This window comes from Bactrocera neohumeralis, chromosome 3 (genome assembly GCF_024586455.1).
Source record: "Bactrocera neohumeralis isolate Rockhampton chromosome 3, APGP_CSIRO_Bneo_wtdbg2-racon-allhic-juicebox.fasta_v2, whole genome shotgun sequence".
Lineage (NCBI taxonomy): Eukaryota > Metazoa > Arthropoda > Insecta > Diptera > Tephritidae > Bactrocera > Bactrocera neohumeralis.
The window spans coordinates 31,581,181-31,596,980 of NC_065920.1; the positions used below are offsets into that span (position 1 = coordinate 31,581,181).

The 15,800-nt window shown below is 39.0% G+C and overlaps 3 protein-coding genes across 4 annotated transcripts; 2 read left to right on the top strand and 1 right to left on the bottom strand.

Annotated features, from left to right (window-relative positions):
• The first annotated feature begins 4,148 nt into the window (after window positions 1-4,148).
• Window positions 4,149-5,456, top strand: LOC126753907 (cytosolic Fe-S cluster assembly factor NUBP1 homolog). 2 transcript variants are annotated; one of them, XM_050465676.1, is made up of 2 exons: window positions 4,149-4,254; window positions 4,318-5,456. In XM_050465676.1, exon 2 carries the CDS (start codon window positions 4,452-4,454, stop codon window positions 5,394-5,396), a length of 945 nt encoding a protein of 314 aa, XP_050321633.1. In that variant the 5' UTR covers window positions 4,149-4,254; window positions 4,318-4,451; the 3' UTR covers window positions 5,397-5,456. The 2 variants fall into 2 exon arrangements, with proteins under 2 accessions (XP_050321633.1, XP_050321635.1); XM_050465678.1 differs by having other exon boundaries at window positions 4,161-4,259.
• Window positions 5,457-8,158: 2,702 nt separating this feature from the next.
• On the top strand, window positions 8,159-12,113 carry LOC126753892 (pre-mRNA-splicing factor CWC22 homolog). Its single transcript, XM_050465640.1, has 3 exons — window positions 8,159-8,788; window positions 8,850-10,101; window positions 10,210-12,113. Exons 1-3 carry the CDS (start codon window positions 8,255-8,257, stop codon window positions 11,913-11,915), a joined length of 3,492 nt encoding a protein of 1,163 aa, XP_050321597.1. The 5' UTR covers window positions 8,159-8,254; the 3' UTR covers window positions 11,916-12,113.
• Window positions 11,981-14,403, bottom strand: LOC126753900 (EF-hand domain-containing family member B-like). Its single transcript, XM_050465660.1, has 3 exons — window positions 13,789-14,403; window positions 13,551-13,724; window positions 11,981-13,023 (listed from the first exon to the last, which is right to left on the bottom strand). The coding sequence occupies exons 1-3, from the start codon at window positions 14,301-14,303 to the stop codon at window positions 12,246-12,248; spliced, it is 1,467 nt and encodes a 488-aa protein (XP_050321617.1). The 5' UTR covers window positions 14,304-14,403; the 3' UTR covers window positions 11,981-12,245.
• Between the last annotated feature and the right edge of the window lie 1,397 nt (window positions 14,404-15,800).

The window sequence follows — 15,800 nt, forward strand, 5'->3', positions numbered from 1 at the left end:
TTCTACTTTGCGGTGGAAGCAGCATGTAAACCTGACCTTGGTCAAAGCAACAAAAGCTTTAATGGTGTGCAATAGGCTGGCGTGAAAGTCCTGGGGCTGTAAGCCAAGGATCGTTAGGTGGTTGTACACCATGATAGTGCGACCAATAATCACATATGGGGCGGTGCCCTGGGCCTAAATAGCGCCGCAGACTTCGGTAAAGACCAAACTATCGAAACTGCAGCGGCTAGCCTGTGTCTACATGACGAGCGCAATGCGCACTTGTCCAACGGCAGCACCGGAGGTTCTGTTAGAACTTACTCCGCTTCATTTGGTTATTGGTCAGGTAGCCAATCACACAATTCTGCAAATAACGGCAGAGGGGTGGGGCAAAGGCATGGTAATCTCGTCCCAGAGGATGGAAAAGATAAGTGGCGATACACCATCAGCCCTCCTCCCGAAGGACAGCACTACCAAAACAGTTAACTTCAAGAAAAAGTTTAAGGTCACCCTCGGCAGCAAAGACGAGTGGAATGACTCCAATCTCGAGCTGGCGTTGAGGAATAGCACGCTGAGGTGGTACACCAATGGCTCGAAAATGTCGGAGGGAATCGGTGCAGGGATCGCAGGCCCGCGCACTAAGCTCTCCATACCCATGGGAGAGTTCCCAAGCATTTTCCAGGCAGAAGTTTTTGCCATAAGTCGGTGTATAGAAATAAACCTCCATCGCAACTATCGCAATGAGCGAATAGCCATTCTCAGCGATAGTCAAGCGGCGCTAAAAGCGATCTCCTCTTACGAAATCAAATCGCTATAAGTGCACTAGTGCAGGCTGAACAGCCTTGCAGAACGTAACCAGGTACATCTAATTTGGGTTCCTGGTCACAGAGGTATAGCCGGTAACGAACTGGCGGACGAGCTAGCCCGCTCCGCAGCCTCCACCAAGATGGTGGTACCCGAACCCTTTATTGGGGTAGGTCCCCATAGCATAAAGGAGCTACTCTGCAAGGAAGAAGGAGTGGGCAGGGAAGAGAATTGGCAGCAAACACGTGGTATGAGACATGCCAAGTTGCTAATTGGAGGATACAACTTGAGTAGGTTCAAAGTTGTAATAAACCTCCCCAGGAACAAACTCAGGCTACTGGTCGCATGGTATACCGGCCACTGCAAGCTGAAGAGACATCTGTATAACATGGGCCTATCCTCTTGCGCTAACTGCCGGTTATGCGACTTGGAGCCTGAAACCCCGGAACACCTGTTGATCGACTGCACAGCAGTCTGTAGATGCAGGACTAAGGCCCTTGAATTCTTGTTTCCGGATAGGGATCGCATAGCCTCATTAGCACCCGGAAGTCTATTGAACTTCATCAATGTGCTGGGGCTAGGTGAGTCTATGTAAGTTAGGAGAGGGCACAATAAACCAAAGGTCGCGGTGCATTCCTCATCTTTCAGTCAATCAATCAATCAATCAATGCCGTCTTTTCAAATTTTAGTTTAAAAATTTAAAACGGTACTGTGCCATCAAAAGATGGAGTTCCTACTTTGGGCGTGACTTTTGACATAAACTACGCTTCCAACCGAGTTTCTAATGCAAGGACAATTGGGATTGCAGTCCTAATACCTCTGCTATTTGTAAGGTCATCTTTGATATTATCCTTGTGCCGATATTTCCGTTCACATCTAATTCCAATTTGAAAAAGAAAAACATATTCGTCAACACCAATGTTTTCCGATTTCATGGTCTCTCGAAACCGTTATTGTTATTCAACTTTTGTTTCATTAGTTGTGAAACCACGTTGCTGTAGCTCTTTTTTCAGTTTCGAATTATATCCTTGGAAGTTTATTCAACAGTTCCTCCTCTGACAGCAATTATAACGGATTTCTCGATAAAACATAATACCTTGTACCTAACTATTAAGTTCGAACATTGAAACTTTAAATAAAAATCCAAATTTAAAGGCTTTATATCTTGCATCTTTATCAATCAATCAATTTATTCAAGAAACGGTAAATGTTCAGCAGAGCGGCTTTTCCGAAAACGTGCACCAATTTTCACGGGAAATGTCTTAAAATACTCGTTTTTAGTTCTACTTTACGAATATGTTAGGCGCGTGCTTTTAAAAACAATATTTTCGGTAAAGGTTCAGGAGAACGGCTTTTCCGAAAACGTGCACCAATTTGCACGGGAAATGTCTTAAAATTCGTGTTTTTAATTCCGATTTACGAATATATACGGCGCGTTATCTATTTTTATGTTTTTTTGTAGTAAAAACAAAAGGAAAAATTATGATTTTGCACGATATTTACGCTATAAATGGCATCACTGTTCGAAATTCAATTGGATATTAGTGATACAAGCAGCGATCGGTTTCGAAATATCGATACTCTCGATATTAGAGACTAAACAAGAATTGATAAAAATGAGAGAAACATAATAGAAAAATAATAATAGTTGGAAAAATAGAAAGAAATTAAAATATCGATATTCTCAATATTCGGGTCTGAACGAGAATTGGTTAAAAGGAGAAATACGTAATAGGAAAATTTATAATTCATTATTATTGCAGAAAGAAGAAGAAGTTGGACACAGAAGAATTATGAACGCCGGGGTGTTGGACCGACCAGGGTTATTTTTTTTCGAGCGCTCTCATTTTTATCAATTCTTGTTTAGTCTCGAATATCGAGAGTATCGATATTTCGAAACCGGTCGCTGCTTGTATCAATTGAATTTCGAATAGTGATGCCATTTATAGCGTAAATATCATGCAAAATCATAATATTTCTTTTTGTTTTTATTACAAAAAAACATAAAAATAGAAAACGCGCCATACATATTCGTGAATCGGAATTAAAAACGAATTTTTTAAGACATTTCCCGTGAAAATTGGTGCACGTTTTCGGAAAAGCCGCTCTGCTGAACATTTACCCAAGAAACTTAACGTTTATTACTCGTTATTCGAGTTTACAACTTCTAACATTAACATTAATAACACTTTAATTTGAGCTGCGTCTGCGGTACAACTCGGTAGCCCTCAAAAAGAAAATTGTTACCAAGCATCGCTACTCGAACAGTTCTGGCAACTACGAATTTCGCTGTATGGTTGGTTACTGCAGTTCATCGTCGATTCCATTCTGTTCTAGCGTTCGCCTTCTCCACAATACGTCCTCTGAAGTAACCCTTATGGAGGACATACACACAACAATTAGTTGGTTGATTGAGTTGGGCTAGAAATTGCCCTTGTCGCCACATACGACACAACTAGAAGAGCGAGTATTTTGTGTTATATTATAGAAATACAGTACATTTTCAGAATAACCAAAAAATTAATATTTGAATATTCATATAATAAACTTATACTAGCGAAAATCAAAATATCGTTGCTTAAACATTATGACATAGTAGTCCAAAAAATTCGGAAGTTGTTGCTTTGCTTATTATATATGACGCGCTCTCTTTGACAGCCGAAATAAAATGGCGAAATCGTTTGAAATCGCATGACCAAACAAAACGCTACCCTACGCCTTTGCGCAAATGATTATCTTATGATAACAAATGCCCACATACAGATTTGGCAATGGCAATAGCAATTCACAAAATATGCCCTGTTATGGAGGACATACACACAAAAAGTTTTGATTATCATCCAACCAGTTTGCCACATACGAACTCTTTTAATTCAACTGCAACCATTTATGAATAACAATTAGTTGTAAACATGAATTCAATGCTCGATATATAACGCGCTCTTGGGACAGCCGAAATAAAATGGCGAAATCGTTTGAAATCGCATGACCAAACAAAACGCTATCCAACTTCACAAAATATCAAAAAATTTTGATTATCATCCAACCAGTTTGTACAACTCATTTCTGCGCCATACAAGCAATTTTAGAAAGTAATGGCCCGTTTCTACAAGCAATTTCTATTGCTATTCGCAACTCAGATATATTGCTATATACATCTTTTATTATTGGCATGAACGAAAAGTGCTTGAAGTGGATACTATTCGATTAGTGTGTGCATTATCATACTTTATTTTTGTAAACCAATTATTTTTAAGTTATAATTTGAAGCAAACAAAGCCAAAATAGTAACAGTAAAAACTTTTCGTAATCTCTATCTTCTATCATGTTGTATCCATTAGCAATATTGACTCTGGGATGATTTTCCAGTTAACATCTATTGCTTGTAGAGACACTAAGTAACCCGGTTTTGTGTAATAGTGATTTAACAAAATATGATAAATAATATTTAGAAAGATTTACACATAAGTTGTAAGGTGCATTTTATATTGTTCTAGATTTATCTTAGTCACAATTGCATTATATTTTTTGTAGAGTCTAAAATAGACAAGTGACAGCCGTATTAGTTGGTTCATTAGAAAACTTGGTTGAAAACAAACAAAAACAGTTATTCAGCTAACCAGCAGCTTTTACTTTTTTATTGGCAATTTAACCTGGCTGGAGGGACGATGGAAGCTGAACCGGAGAACTGTCCGGGAGTTGGTACAGAGAATGCAGGCAAGTCTAGCGCTTGCGCTGGTTGCCCCAATCAATCATTATGCAGTGATCCAAATACCAAATTGGAAGATCCTGGGAAAGCGCTTGTAGCTGAGGCAATGCGTGAAGTCAAACAAAAACTGCTCATCCTTTCCGGAAAAGGTGGTGTTGGCAAAAGCACTGTCACCACTTTATTATCACGTTATCTATCCCGCCAATACCCCGAACATAATTTTGGAGTTTTAGACGTTGATATATGTGGCCCATCGCAACCGCGCTTGCTTGGTGTTGAGGGAGAAAATGTACACCAGTCGGGTTCTGGGTGGTCACCAGTTGGTGTGGATGACAATTTATGCCTTATGTCAATTGGGTTTCTGCTCGGTTCACAAGACGATGCCATCATTTGGCGCGGTCCTAAAAAAAATGGCATGATTCGCCAATTTTTAAGTGAAGTAGACTGGGGGAAATTGGATTTGCTACTATTGGATACACCACCTGGAACTTCAGATGAACATTTAAGTATTGTGTCATATTTACGAAATAATGAGGCTCCTGATTCTTTAAAGGCTTTAATAGTAACAACACCACAAGAAGCTTCTTTATTAGATGTGCGAAAAGAAATAAATTTTTGCAAGAAACAGAATTTGCCTATATTGGGTGTGGTAGAGAATATGTCTGCATTCCGTTGTAGTTGTGGAGAAACGTCTGAAATATTTCCAGCAAAAACAGGAGGCGCAGCAGCGATGTGTGCGGAAATGAATGTACCGTATTTAGGTGCACTACCATTAGATCCGGAAGTGACTAAAGCTTGTGATTTGGGTGAAGACTTAACTAACATAAAAAATTCAACTACAGATGCTCTAGTCTGTATCTGCCAAAAAATTATTGGGACTTTAGAAATTGAAGAAGTCTATTAAAGTTTATATAAAATAAAGTTCATAGAACGAGGAGAAAATAAAAATATATGTACATTTTAATTATAGGTGTTCAAGTCTAAAATTGTATTGAACTTTTTGAAAAGATTACGGTACAATAGCACAAATTATTCAAGGTGGAAATAGGAAAAATATATTAGAACTAATTTGTATTATAAAAATTTTATAATATATTATGTGTAAAATAGTATTCACCCAAATAAAGAGTAACATACTATTGATAGATAGAAATAAATTAAGTCTTGCACCCCGACCTAAAGTCTATTGTGCCCACTCCACAGCACACTAATAAATTCTAGTGTACTGTCGGTTGATATGTGGTGACGTGATCCGTATTCTGATACATAGAAGCGAAGAGCTTTATCCTGCATCAAATACAGAAAGCAAATGTGAAAATTATGAGCTTGGATTGTGAACATGATATCTTGATAATTATTACGTAGCTCGAGCGCATTTGGATCCATTGCACTAGTTTGGTCAGCGATAGAGAACATGTCCTGTCGAATACCCAAAAAAAAAATAGTAGTCTCTTTGATTCGAAGAGTGCTGTTGTTGTTGTAACGGTTATCTGATACCCGCTTGAGTGGTAACGTCAAGTCTGATATAGGTGGGGCTTAACTCAAACTACTTCATTTTATCCGAACGTAGACCTCTCCCCACTACTGTTTAATTTTTACATCTCGGAACTCCCACAACCACCAGAGGGAGTTTCCATAACCTCGTACGCTGATGACTGCACGATATTGGCGTCGGGCAATCGAATCGATGGCATGTGTTCGAAGGTAAACAGCTACCTCTCCGACCTTTCTCGTTTCCTCACTGCACAAAATCTCACACTTTCCCCCACCAAATCCACAGCGACCATATTCACAAACTGGACGAAGGAGTATAGACTTGAGCTTAACATTGCAGTCGACGGCGTCAAAATTCCGACTGTCAATAATCCTAAGATTTTAGGTGTAACATTCGACAGTCTATGCTCCTTCTCTCCTCATACGACCGCGATTATCGCCAAGGTACAGAGCCGCAACAAAATCCTCAGGTCGCTAGCCGGCAGCACATGGGGAAAAGACAAAGAAACGTTGTTGGCAACATAAAAGGCAATCGGCCGGCCGGTCCTCAATTACGCAGCTCCCATATGGTCGCCTGGATGTAGTGGCACGCAGATGAGGAAACTACAGACCTGTCAAACCACTGCACTCCGGACCACTACAGGATTTCTTTTGATGTCTCCCATTGAACACCTCCACAGTGAGACGCTTATGCTCCCAGTTAAGGAGCATAATGAACTCTTCTCCAAGCAGATCCTGCTGGGATGCTTTCGCAGAAACCACCCTTTCAGCCATCTGCTTGGAGCGGAACCGCCTCCTAGGAGCATCAAAAGGTCATTCGTGGATTACGTCGACGACGTCGTACAGGACGCCGACCGGACTTCGGACGCAACTAACTTTCGACAGGTACTGACCGCCATTCACAGCGCAGCCATCAACACCTTCACCGACTCCCTTCCCGTGAATGGCGTTCTTGGAGTCAAACCACCACCCATCGCAGACGAAGAGCTCCAGCTGCCGCGAGGAACGCGTGTGACCCTAGCGCAACTTCGTTCTGGATACTGTAGCAGGTTAAACTCCTACTTATCCAGAATAGACCCTGACATACCCAATGTATGTCCTGCATGCATCGAGTCTCCGCATGACACTGACCACCTACAAACCCTACCCATCTAACACCTTCCTCCCTTTGGTCCGACCCCGTCGAAGCAGCACGTTTCTTGGGCCTTTCGTTAGATGACATCGACGGCAACACAAATGACATTTATCATCCCAACGGGGATTGAACTTCCGTTAAAACAACAACAACTGATGATGTTAAATCGTTTTCCAAGCAGATGAGAAGAGGGTTGTGTTTTTTAATTTAAAGAATGCAACCCTCACTATTTAAGTGTTCAATGGGATATATGAAGATGCATCCAGTTATCGTACGGAGTGCAATGTTTTGGAAAATCGGATACTCTTCGTCTGCGTTTCCCTACATCCAAGCTCTCATATTGATGCTGCATAGTTTATGACCGACCGGTCGATTGCCTTCTATTATGACAAGAACTTTTTTTTCTCTTCCCCACATCTAGCGACTGAGGATTTTGTTACGGCTCTTTACACTTCCAGAAGGGAAGAACTCCGGTAGTAGCGGAAAAGTTCTCTCAAAAGTTGATGGGCAGCAAGCTTCCCCTACTTCAGACAAACCTAAGGGTGCATACACCGGGTCTGTTGTAAAACGGAGTAACGCGACTCAGACAAGGCGTGCCAGCGACACTAACAACGCAAGTAGGACAAATCGCGAAGGGCAACAGCAGCCACCGAGTTCCTAAAGGCAGACGAACAATCAAACTTAGGTGACCGAAGTCCAACACTCCGGCCCAAGTCTTCACCCCATAGTGAGGGAGCAGCGCAAATATTCAGATGCTCTAGAAGATATTCTATAGATTATAATAGCTGTGTTGCCTCTTAGCTATCTGTCGAAGGCATGGGCACATCGTTGTCTAGATATAAAAGGAGTACGGGTACACAGTATCTTTCCATGGAGCATAATTGTTGCTAGTGGACGAGAGGTCTGCTACTTCGCTAAATGGTATATTGGAACGAAGTATGACTTACATTATAATGATAACCTGGCCACCTTATAATTACAAATTTTAATCGATAAATTTTTCAAAGCTATATCGACGTTCTGTTTAAATCGATATATTTTAATCATCTAGAGTTGTTTTGCATGGAAAATTGTAAAATTCAAAGCAAATTAAAGGCGTGCATTTAGAGTGAAATATTTTCATTTCGTAAAAGATGGCAGACAGTGATACCGATAGCAGCTCATCTAGCAGTGAGAGTGAAAGTGTAACTTCAAGTTCGTCAAGTTCATCGTCTTCTGCTGATTCAGCTCCAAGTCCAAAAGAATCATCTGCTAAAAAAGATGTTACTATTACAGAGAATGGAAAGGATTATAAATCTTCATCAGTTCCCTTGTTAGAAGAAAAAAAATCTTTAACACCAAGCGAAGATTGCTTGCCTGAGGAAGTCAGTGTAAAGAGTTGCGAAAATCGAGAGGAAAATGATGAAGTAAGGTTAACTAACACAGTAAGTCCTGACAGAAATAAAGTGTTAAGCGATTCCACTGTTGCGGCTGAATGTGATTCAAAGGAGAATAAAGCCCCTGGAGAACTTGAAGAAGGTGAAATAACTCATAACGAAGCAAATACCCAAGTAGTTGACGATAAGGATAGAGAATCAGAAGCATTTAATTGGCCGAATGGAAATATCGAACCAACCGCTACTGGTGATAATTCTGTGGAAAACACTATCGATTTGAACGAAAGCAAGGTTTGATTTTTTTTTATACTTTGTAAGTTATTAAAATAATAATTAATGTTATTTTTTGCAGGACCAACATTCCGAAAAAAAATCGGAATCCACTTCCGCTAAAAAATCTGACGAGAATAATAAAATACAGGAAACAAAAGAAACCCGTAGTGCAAACAAATCACGTCGACGCTCTAGATCTCGTTCTCGAGAGCCAATAAAATCATCTCGACGCAACCGTTCCCGCAACCGCTCTATTTCCAGACAACGTTCACGATCTCGTTCCCGTAAACGTTCCCGTCGGTCAGTATCCCTAGAAAGACGACAAGAGGAACGTAAAAGACGTCATGCCGAACGTGAGCGCTGCGAAAATGAAGATCGGAAGGAAAAAAGAAGAGAGAGAGGAAAAAGTCTTAGTGCTGAAAATTCGCCCAAACGTAATAAATTGTCTCCAACTCGTAAAGAAAAAGAAGATAATAAAAATGATGATAATGACAATGCTACGGTTACCGATCCAAAGGCAAAGATTACTGATCGCCAGCGACGAACTGTGGATCTGTTAACATCACGTACTGGCGGTGCTTACATTCCACCAGCTAAGTTACGTATGATGCAAGCCGAAATAACCGATAAAGCTTCAGCTGCATATCAGCGTATAGCATGGGAAGCACTAAAAAAATCCATTCATGGTTATATCAACAAAGTGAATGTAGACAACATAGCGATTATAACGCGTGAGCTCCTGAAGGAAAATATTGTACGCGGTCGGGGTCTACTTTGTCGTTCTATAATACAAGCCCAAGCAGCATCGCCAACATTCACACACGTCTATGCAGCTTTGGTCTCTATAATCAATTCCAAATTTCCTAATATTGGTGAATTGTTACTTAAGCGCTTGGTGATACAATTCAAACGCGCCTTTCGTCGAAATGATAAAGCGGTTTGTTTATCTTCGTCACGTTTCGTTGCCCATTTGGTAAATCAGCGTGTGGCACATGAAATTCTCGCATTGGAGATACTAACGTTGTTAGTAGAAACACCTACCGACGACTCAGTGGAGGTGGCTATTGCCTTTCTAAAAGAATGCGGCATGAAGTTGACTGAGGTGTCATCAAAAGGAATAGGAGCCATTTTTGAAATGCTTAAAAATATACTGCACGAGGGTAAATTGGATAAACGCGTACAGTATATGATTGAAGTGGTATTTCAGGTACGAAAAGACGGTTTTAAAGATCATCAGTCAATTATTGAGTCCCTAGAGCTGGTGGAAGAAGATGATCAATTTACACATTTGCTAATGTTGGATGAGGCCACAAATCCTGAAGATGTTTTAAGTGAGTAACATTGAAAATTAAACATCTATAGTAAATTTTTTATGTGTATTGAAATAGTTCTATCATTTATAATTTTTCGTAAGACTAAGAATTTTTTTGTCTTTTTAGATGCTTTCAAATTCGATGATCAGTATGAAAATAATGAAGAAAAATATAAAGGTCTTTGTAAAGAGATATTGGGAAGTGATGCTAGTGGTAGTGGGAGTGGTTCGGGCTCTAGCAGCGATTCTGAAAGTGGCTCTGGTGATTCGGATTCAGAAAATGAAGGAGAAGACGGTGGCCAAAAAACGGCTGGGGACATCATCGACAACACCGAAACTAATCTAATTGCTTTACGGCGTACAATATATCTAACAATAAACTCGAGTTTGGATTATGAGGAATGCGCTCATAAGTTGATGAAGATGCAGTTGAAACCAGGTCAAGAGATCGAGCTCTGTCACATGTTCCTTGATTGTTGTGCAGAACAGCGCACGTACGAAAAATTTTATGGACTACTAGCGCAACGATTTTGTGCCATTAACAAAATCTATATTGAACCATTTGAAGAGATATTCAAAGATACATACCAAACAACTCATCGTTTAGATACAAATCGCTTACGAAATGTAAGTAAATTTTTTGCACATTTACTATTTACGGATGCCATCGGCTGGGATGTGCTGGAGTGTATTAAACTAAATGAAGATGACACGACCTCCTCAAGCCGGATTTTTATAAAAATTCTCTTTCAAGAATTAGCCGAATATATGGGACTGGGGAAATTGAATACTAAACTGAAAGACGAAGTTTTAACGGAAAGTTTGGCTGGTCTATTCCCTAAGGATAATCCTAGGAATACGCGCTTCGCTATCAATTTTTTCACATCGATTGGCTTGGGAGGTTTAACTGATGAATTAAGACAATTTTTGAAAAACGCACCGAAATCAGTGCCAGCTATCAATGTTGAAATATTGGCAGTTAAGCCAGAAGAAAGCAGCTCTTCAAGTTCGTCATCATCTTCTTCAAGCTCATCAAGTTCATCAGACAGTAGTTCCACGACTAGTGATACGTCAGACTCTAGTGATTCAGAAAATGAAAAACGTAAGAAGAAAAAGCACAGCAAAGCAAAAACTAATAAAAAGAAAGGCAGCAACAAGGACTCGAAGAGGGAGAAGGTAAAGCGGAAGGCTCATTCAAGAAAAAATAAAGCCAAGAAAATTAACGAACATAATAGTAGCAGTAATTCTGACAATTCATCAGACTCCAACAGCAGTACAAGCGATGATGAAAGCAGTAGCGGAAGTAGCAGCAGCAGTGACGATAATAGGCGTAATCGTAACCGTAACAGCAGTTCTAAAAAGTCCAAAGATTCTTCCACAAAGTCAAAGAAAAAGTCGGGTAGAGCAAATGATGACAAGCTGGATAAAATGCAACGAAATCATTATCGTAATGATGATGAAGATAAAAGAAAATCAAGCAAAGCAAAAAGAGATAAACGGGACAACTCGGAACGAAATGAGCGCAATGAGCACAATGATGACGAGAAGAGTAGGAACGATAATAGATATTCTGACCGGCATATGGAGCACAGACGCCGAAGAGATAAGTCACCTGAGAGAAAGAGGGAAGATAAAGAACAAATACGTGAGCGAAAGGAACGTGCTAAAGAGTACGTTCGCCACTCTGATGAAGAACGACGAAAGGATCGTGAGAACAGACGCCAACGCAGTCGTAGCCGTAGTCGCAGTCGAGATCGCAGTCGTAAAGACCGTAACTACTATGACAAACGTAGTGTGCGATCAACGCGCAATGGTTCGAAAGAACGTGGATAATCGTTACAGTCAGTGTGACAATGGACTTAAATAGGCTTTAGAGCTATTGTGGATTTTTTATGTTAAAAAAACTGATACTGTACATGTCAGAAATATTTTGAAAAAAGTATTTTCTCTAAACTTGTATCAGAATAAGAGCTATAATGTTTACTTACACACAAATTTTTACATACATAAATGTTTGTATTTTAAATCATACAGATAAGAATTTTTAATTAATCAAAAGTCGTTTAAGGATCAAAGGTATCTGCGAGCATTGTCGTTCAATTGCTTTCAAATGAAATTTAAATACTTTGTATTACTCTGATTTGCGTCTCCCAATTTACAATGTCAATCTTTATGACTATTCATAGCCTGTCGTAGTTCATCTACTGATACCAATTTGTTTGAACGTTTTAATTTATTTTGCGCAGTTTCCCACATAATATCGAATTTTTCTGCATCTAATAAACGTTTAAATATGCGTCGCAGTTCCTCTTTGGTTCGTAATTTAGCGAAATCACTTGGGGCAAGCCCAAAATGCATTGGAATATCAGGAGATATAACATCTTTGACAGTTGTCGGCTCTTCTGCATTCTCCGGATCGAAGTGCTTCGATGGTATGGCTTCAGCGGGTGGTTTGTTTCGATCTTGACAGAGTAATCGGTAGGTGGTCTCTTTGTTATAAATATTTGGTGGCATTTTTGAGATATTCCCGGTTTTCGGTATTGGGTATTGTACATGTATGAGCTTCCATAGCTCTTCATATTTGACACCTTCTGTTGGTAGACCCTCGTTTTCAATCAATTTGAAATGACGTAGCGCTGTAGTTATCTTTTCTGAATTACAATAAACGCCCTCTTGCCTTAATATTTCAAACAATTCCTTCAATGTTAACCGTCCTGTTTTTTTAATGTCATGATTCTCCAAAGCCAATTTTAAATCTTGCATATGAAAGTTGTGGCGTTCGAATAGCTTCTGTCGCACTTTATTTAAATGTCCCAATGCAGTTATAAGAGGACTCGTTCCTTCACACTGATCTTGTATTTCCATAAGTGCTTTCACATTACATTCATCTGCGCCAGAGGGTGCACCGAAAGACATTTCGGGTGTTATATAACGATTTTCTCTAATAATAAAAGAAAAATAAGAATAAGCGTTAGTATCGGCAGTTATAATACCCTTCACAGCGCATTTTTTACAGCGATCGGTTTGTGTGGAAGCTAAATACTACAGGGGTCTGATCTGAAAAATTTGTTCGGAGATTGTACTATGGTCGCGGACAATAAAGATATCTTGTCAAATAAAAAAGTTTTCCATACAAGGACTTGAGTTGGATTGGTCAGACTGTACGTCCGATCTGAAAAATGGCTTCGGAGATTACCGATTCAAATTAAAAATTTTGTCATACAAAGACTTGATTTTGATCGGTTAGTTTATATAGAAGCCATGTCCATAGTGGTACTATATTGGTGGGTCCGCCAAATAAGCAGCATCTAGGTGAGAAAAAGTTTTTTTTAGGTCCCATTTAAAAACTAAGAGTATATAGTATAGTATTATTAAGTGAGTAGTGTATAAACATACTTAATATTCCAGACCAGAACTCAAAATTTCGGTCAAGGGTGTAATTACAACTTAAAATATTATTTCCTTTACCTATAAATACTGCGTCCCAAACGGCCCAAAGTCCTTTCAAGGAATTGCTTTTGCGCCTTACTGATAACAATAAGATTATCACATTGTTGAATTGCTCTCTTAACATATTTTCCATTGAAGTCCACATCGTAAACTATACCGAAGTGGTTATTCTTGTCGAACGGTTTTTTATAACTAAGAATTAAAATTTATTTCTTAAGTCTCAACAGTTGTGTGAAAATAGTATAATGCTTCTTACTGACGACTTAATTGTTCTGAAGGTAAGTAATGTCCATGGCTGATAATATACTTTTCATGCCAGCGAACATATTCGCGGTTCACTTCATCTGGAGACTTTCGCGGTAATATGAGATCATATAATGATTCGGATCGTATTGTAGAGTCCCCAAAGGTAGTATTATCGTTGGTTATATTTTGAGGTTTCGAGTCCAATGGAAAGACTTTACCGAGTTCAGGTTTCTTAAAATACATATTTTCGGCAAATTTTTCGCGGAATACAACAAATCTACTCTTTTTCAATTCAGGACTAAGTAATTCCTTTATGTTTTCCTCTGGTATATATCGCTGGAAGGGCAAAACATCGTTGTTTAAGTTCTTGTTATTGAGGCGGCATTTTGTGAGCAATATATTTTCCGCTGCCTCTTCCGTGGAGAAAATTTTCAGCGCGTCTTCCGCCTTCTCTTTCGAGACAAAACATTTTCCTGCTGCCCGCAAAGTCGGATTGCGATCTACATATTTACCGCAATTGCTCATGTCAATATATAAAAAATAAATAGCGCAATTTGGCGATACTATCTTTAATGAAAATTATAATATGATTTATCTATTGTCAAGAAGAAATTTTAATGCTTTTATTTTGTATCAAATAAGGTATTCAATGAGGTAAAAAGAAGCAAACGTGATTGTTGAGTAACATATAAAAAGTAAAATCAGGCATTTAAAAATATTTGTTGTGATTGTTGGAGTTAAACGAAGACGAAGAAGGTGAAAAACAATTCAAAATTTCTTTCTTCTGGAAATCACGACTTTGTGAGCTTGATAATGGTCGAATTGAATTCATTCGTAATATCGTATTCGTTAGCGTACGAAAGAAAACACTTTAAAGTCAACGGGATTGACTAATATTACACGATGTGTGGAAAGTCGGAAAGGTATTCCCCAAACTTAAATCTAAGAAATCCGCTAACCTGGGGAAATCTTATCATCCTATAACTCTTTTTTGCCCTGTAGTGAAGACACTTGAGGGCTTGTTATTCCCGATCTTCACTCACCACCTGAGTATCGTAAACCGTTAACATGATTTCCGGAAAGTGTACAGTACCACAAAAGAACTTGGACTTTACGTTCCCACGACAGTCGGGTCTAAGTAATGGGAATGGACAATTTCACGAAATTACTTTAGGAATGTTTTCTATCGTTAAAGCAACAAATGCCTTTAGCTTCAAGCCTAAATTAAAAACCACGCTTTGAGAGTACCATCATATTCTTCTCAAAAGCTTTTAATACTAGAAGACATCAAACACTCTACGTTCAAAAGTTATGTATTATTTTTTATATAATATTTTTTCGAGGTTAAAATTCTTTGTTAATAAGAGTAAACAGCGGGTCCGTACGAGGTGCTTCTTTCTTTTACTGCTTAGGTTCTTTATTTCGAATTTTCTGCAACAACTTGAGGGAATTCGCAGAGCCTGATACTTAGCTGATTGTACGATATTGACATTCAGGCTCTCTTAATAGCTTCTTCACTACAACACTCTTCCACACTAAATCCACGGCGACTATATTAACGAACTGGACGGATTATAGACTGGATTTTAATATAAAATAATACGACTGACAACAACCCTAAGAATACAGACGAAACCAACTTTAGACACGCAAGTTGCCCCCATATTATAGAGACCCTTGCCAACTTTGTTGTGGTTAATGTAGCAGCCCAAACTAGTACTTATTCAGAATCGACACCAACATACGAAATATATGTATGTTATATGTCCCGCATGACTCTAAACATCTCTTTCATCTAACACACCTTCCCCTATGGTATGAACCCGTCAAAACAGCAGGTTTCCTGGGCTCACTTTAGATGACTTTAAGGGGTCCCGGTGGTCTAGAACCCTCAAATTAAGGGTATTTTCTGGATTTTTTTTAGGTTTAAAAAAAGAGGAATCAGTTTAAAATTTTTTGCAGTTTATTTATACACTTATGAAAAGTACAAAAATATATTTTTGTTAAATAAAAAAATTTTTT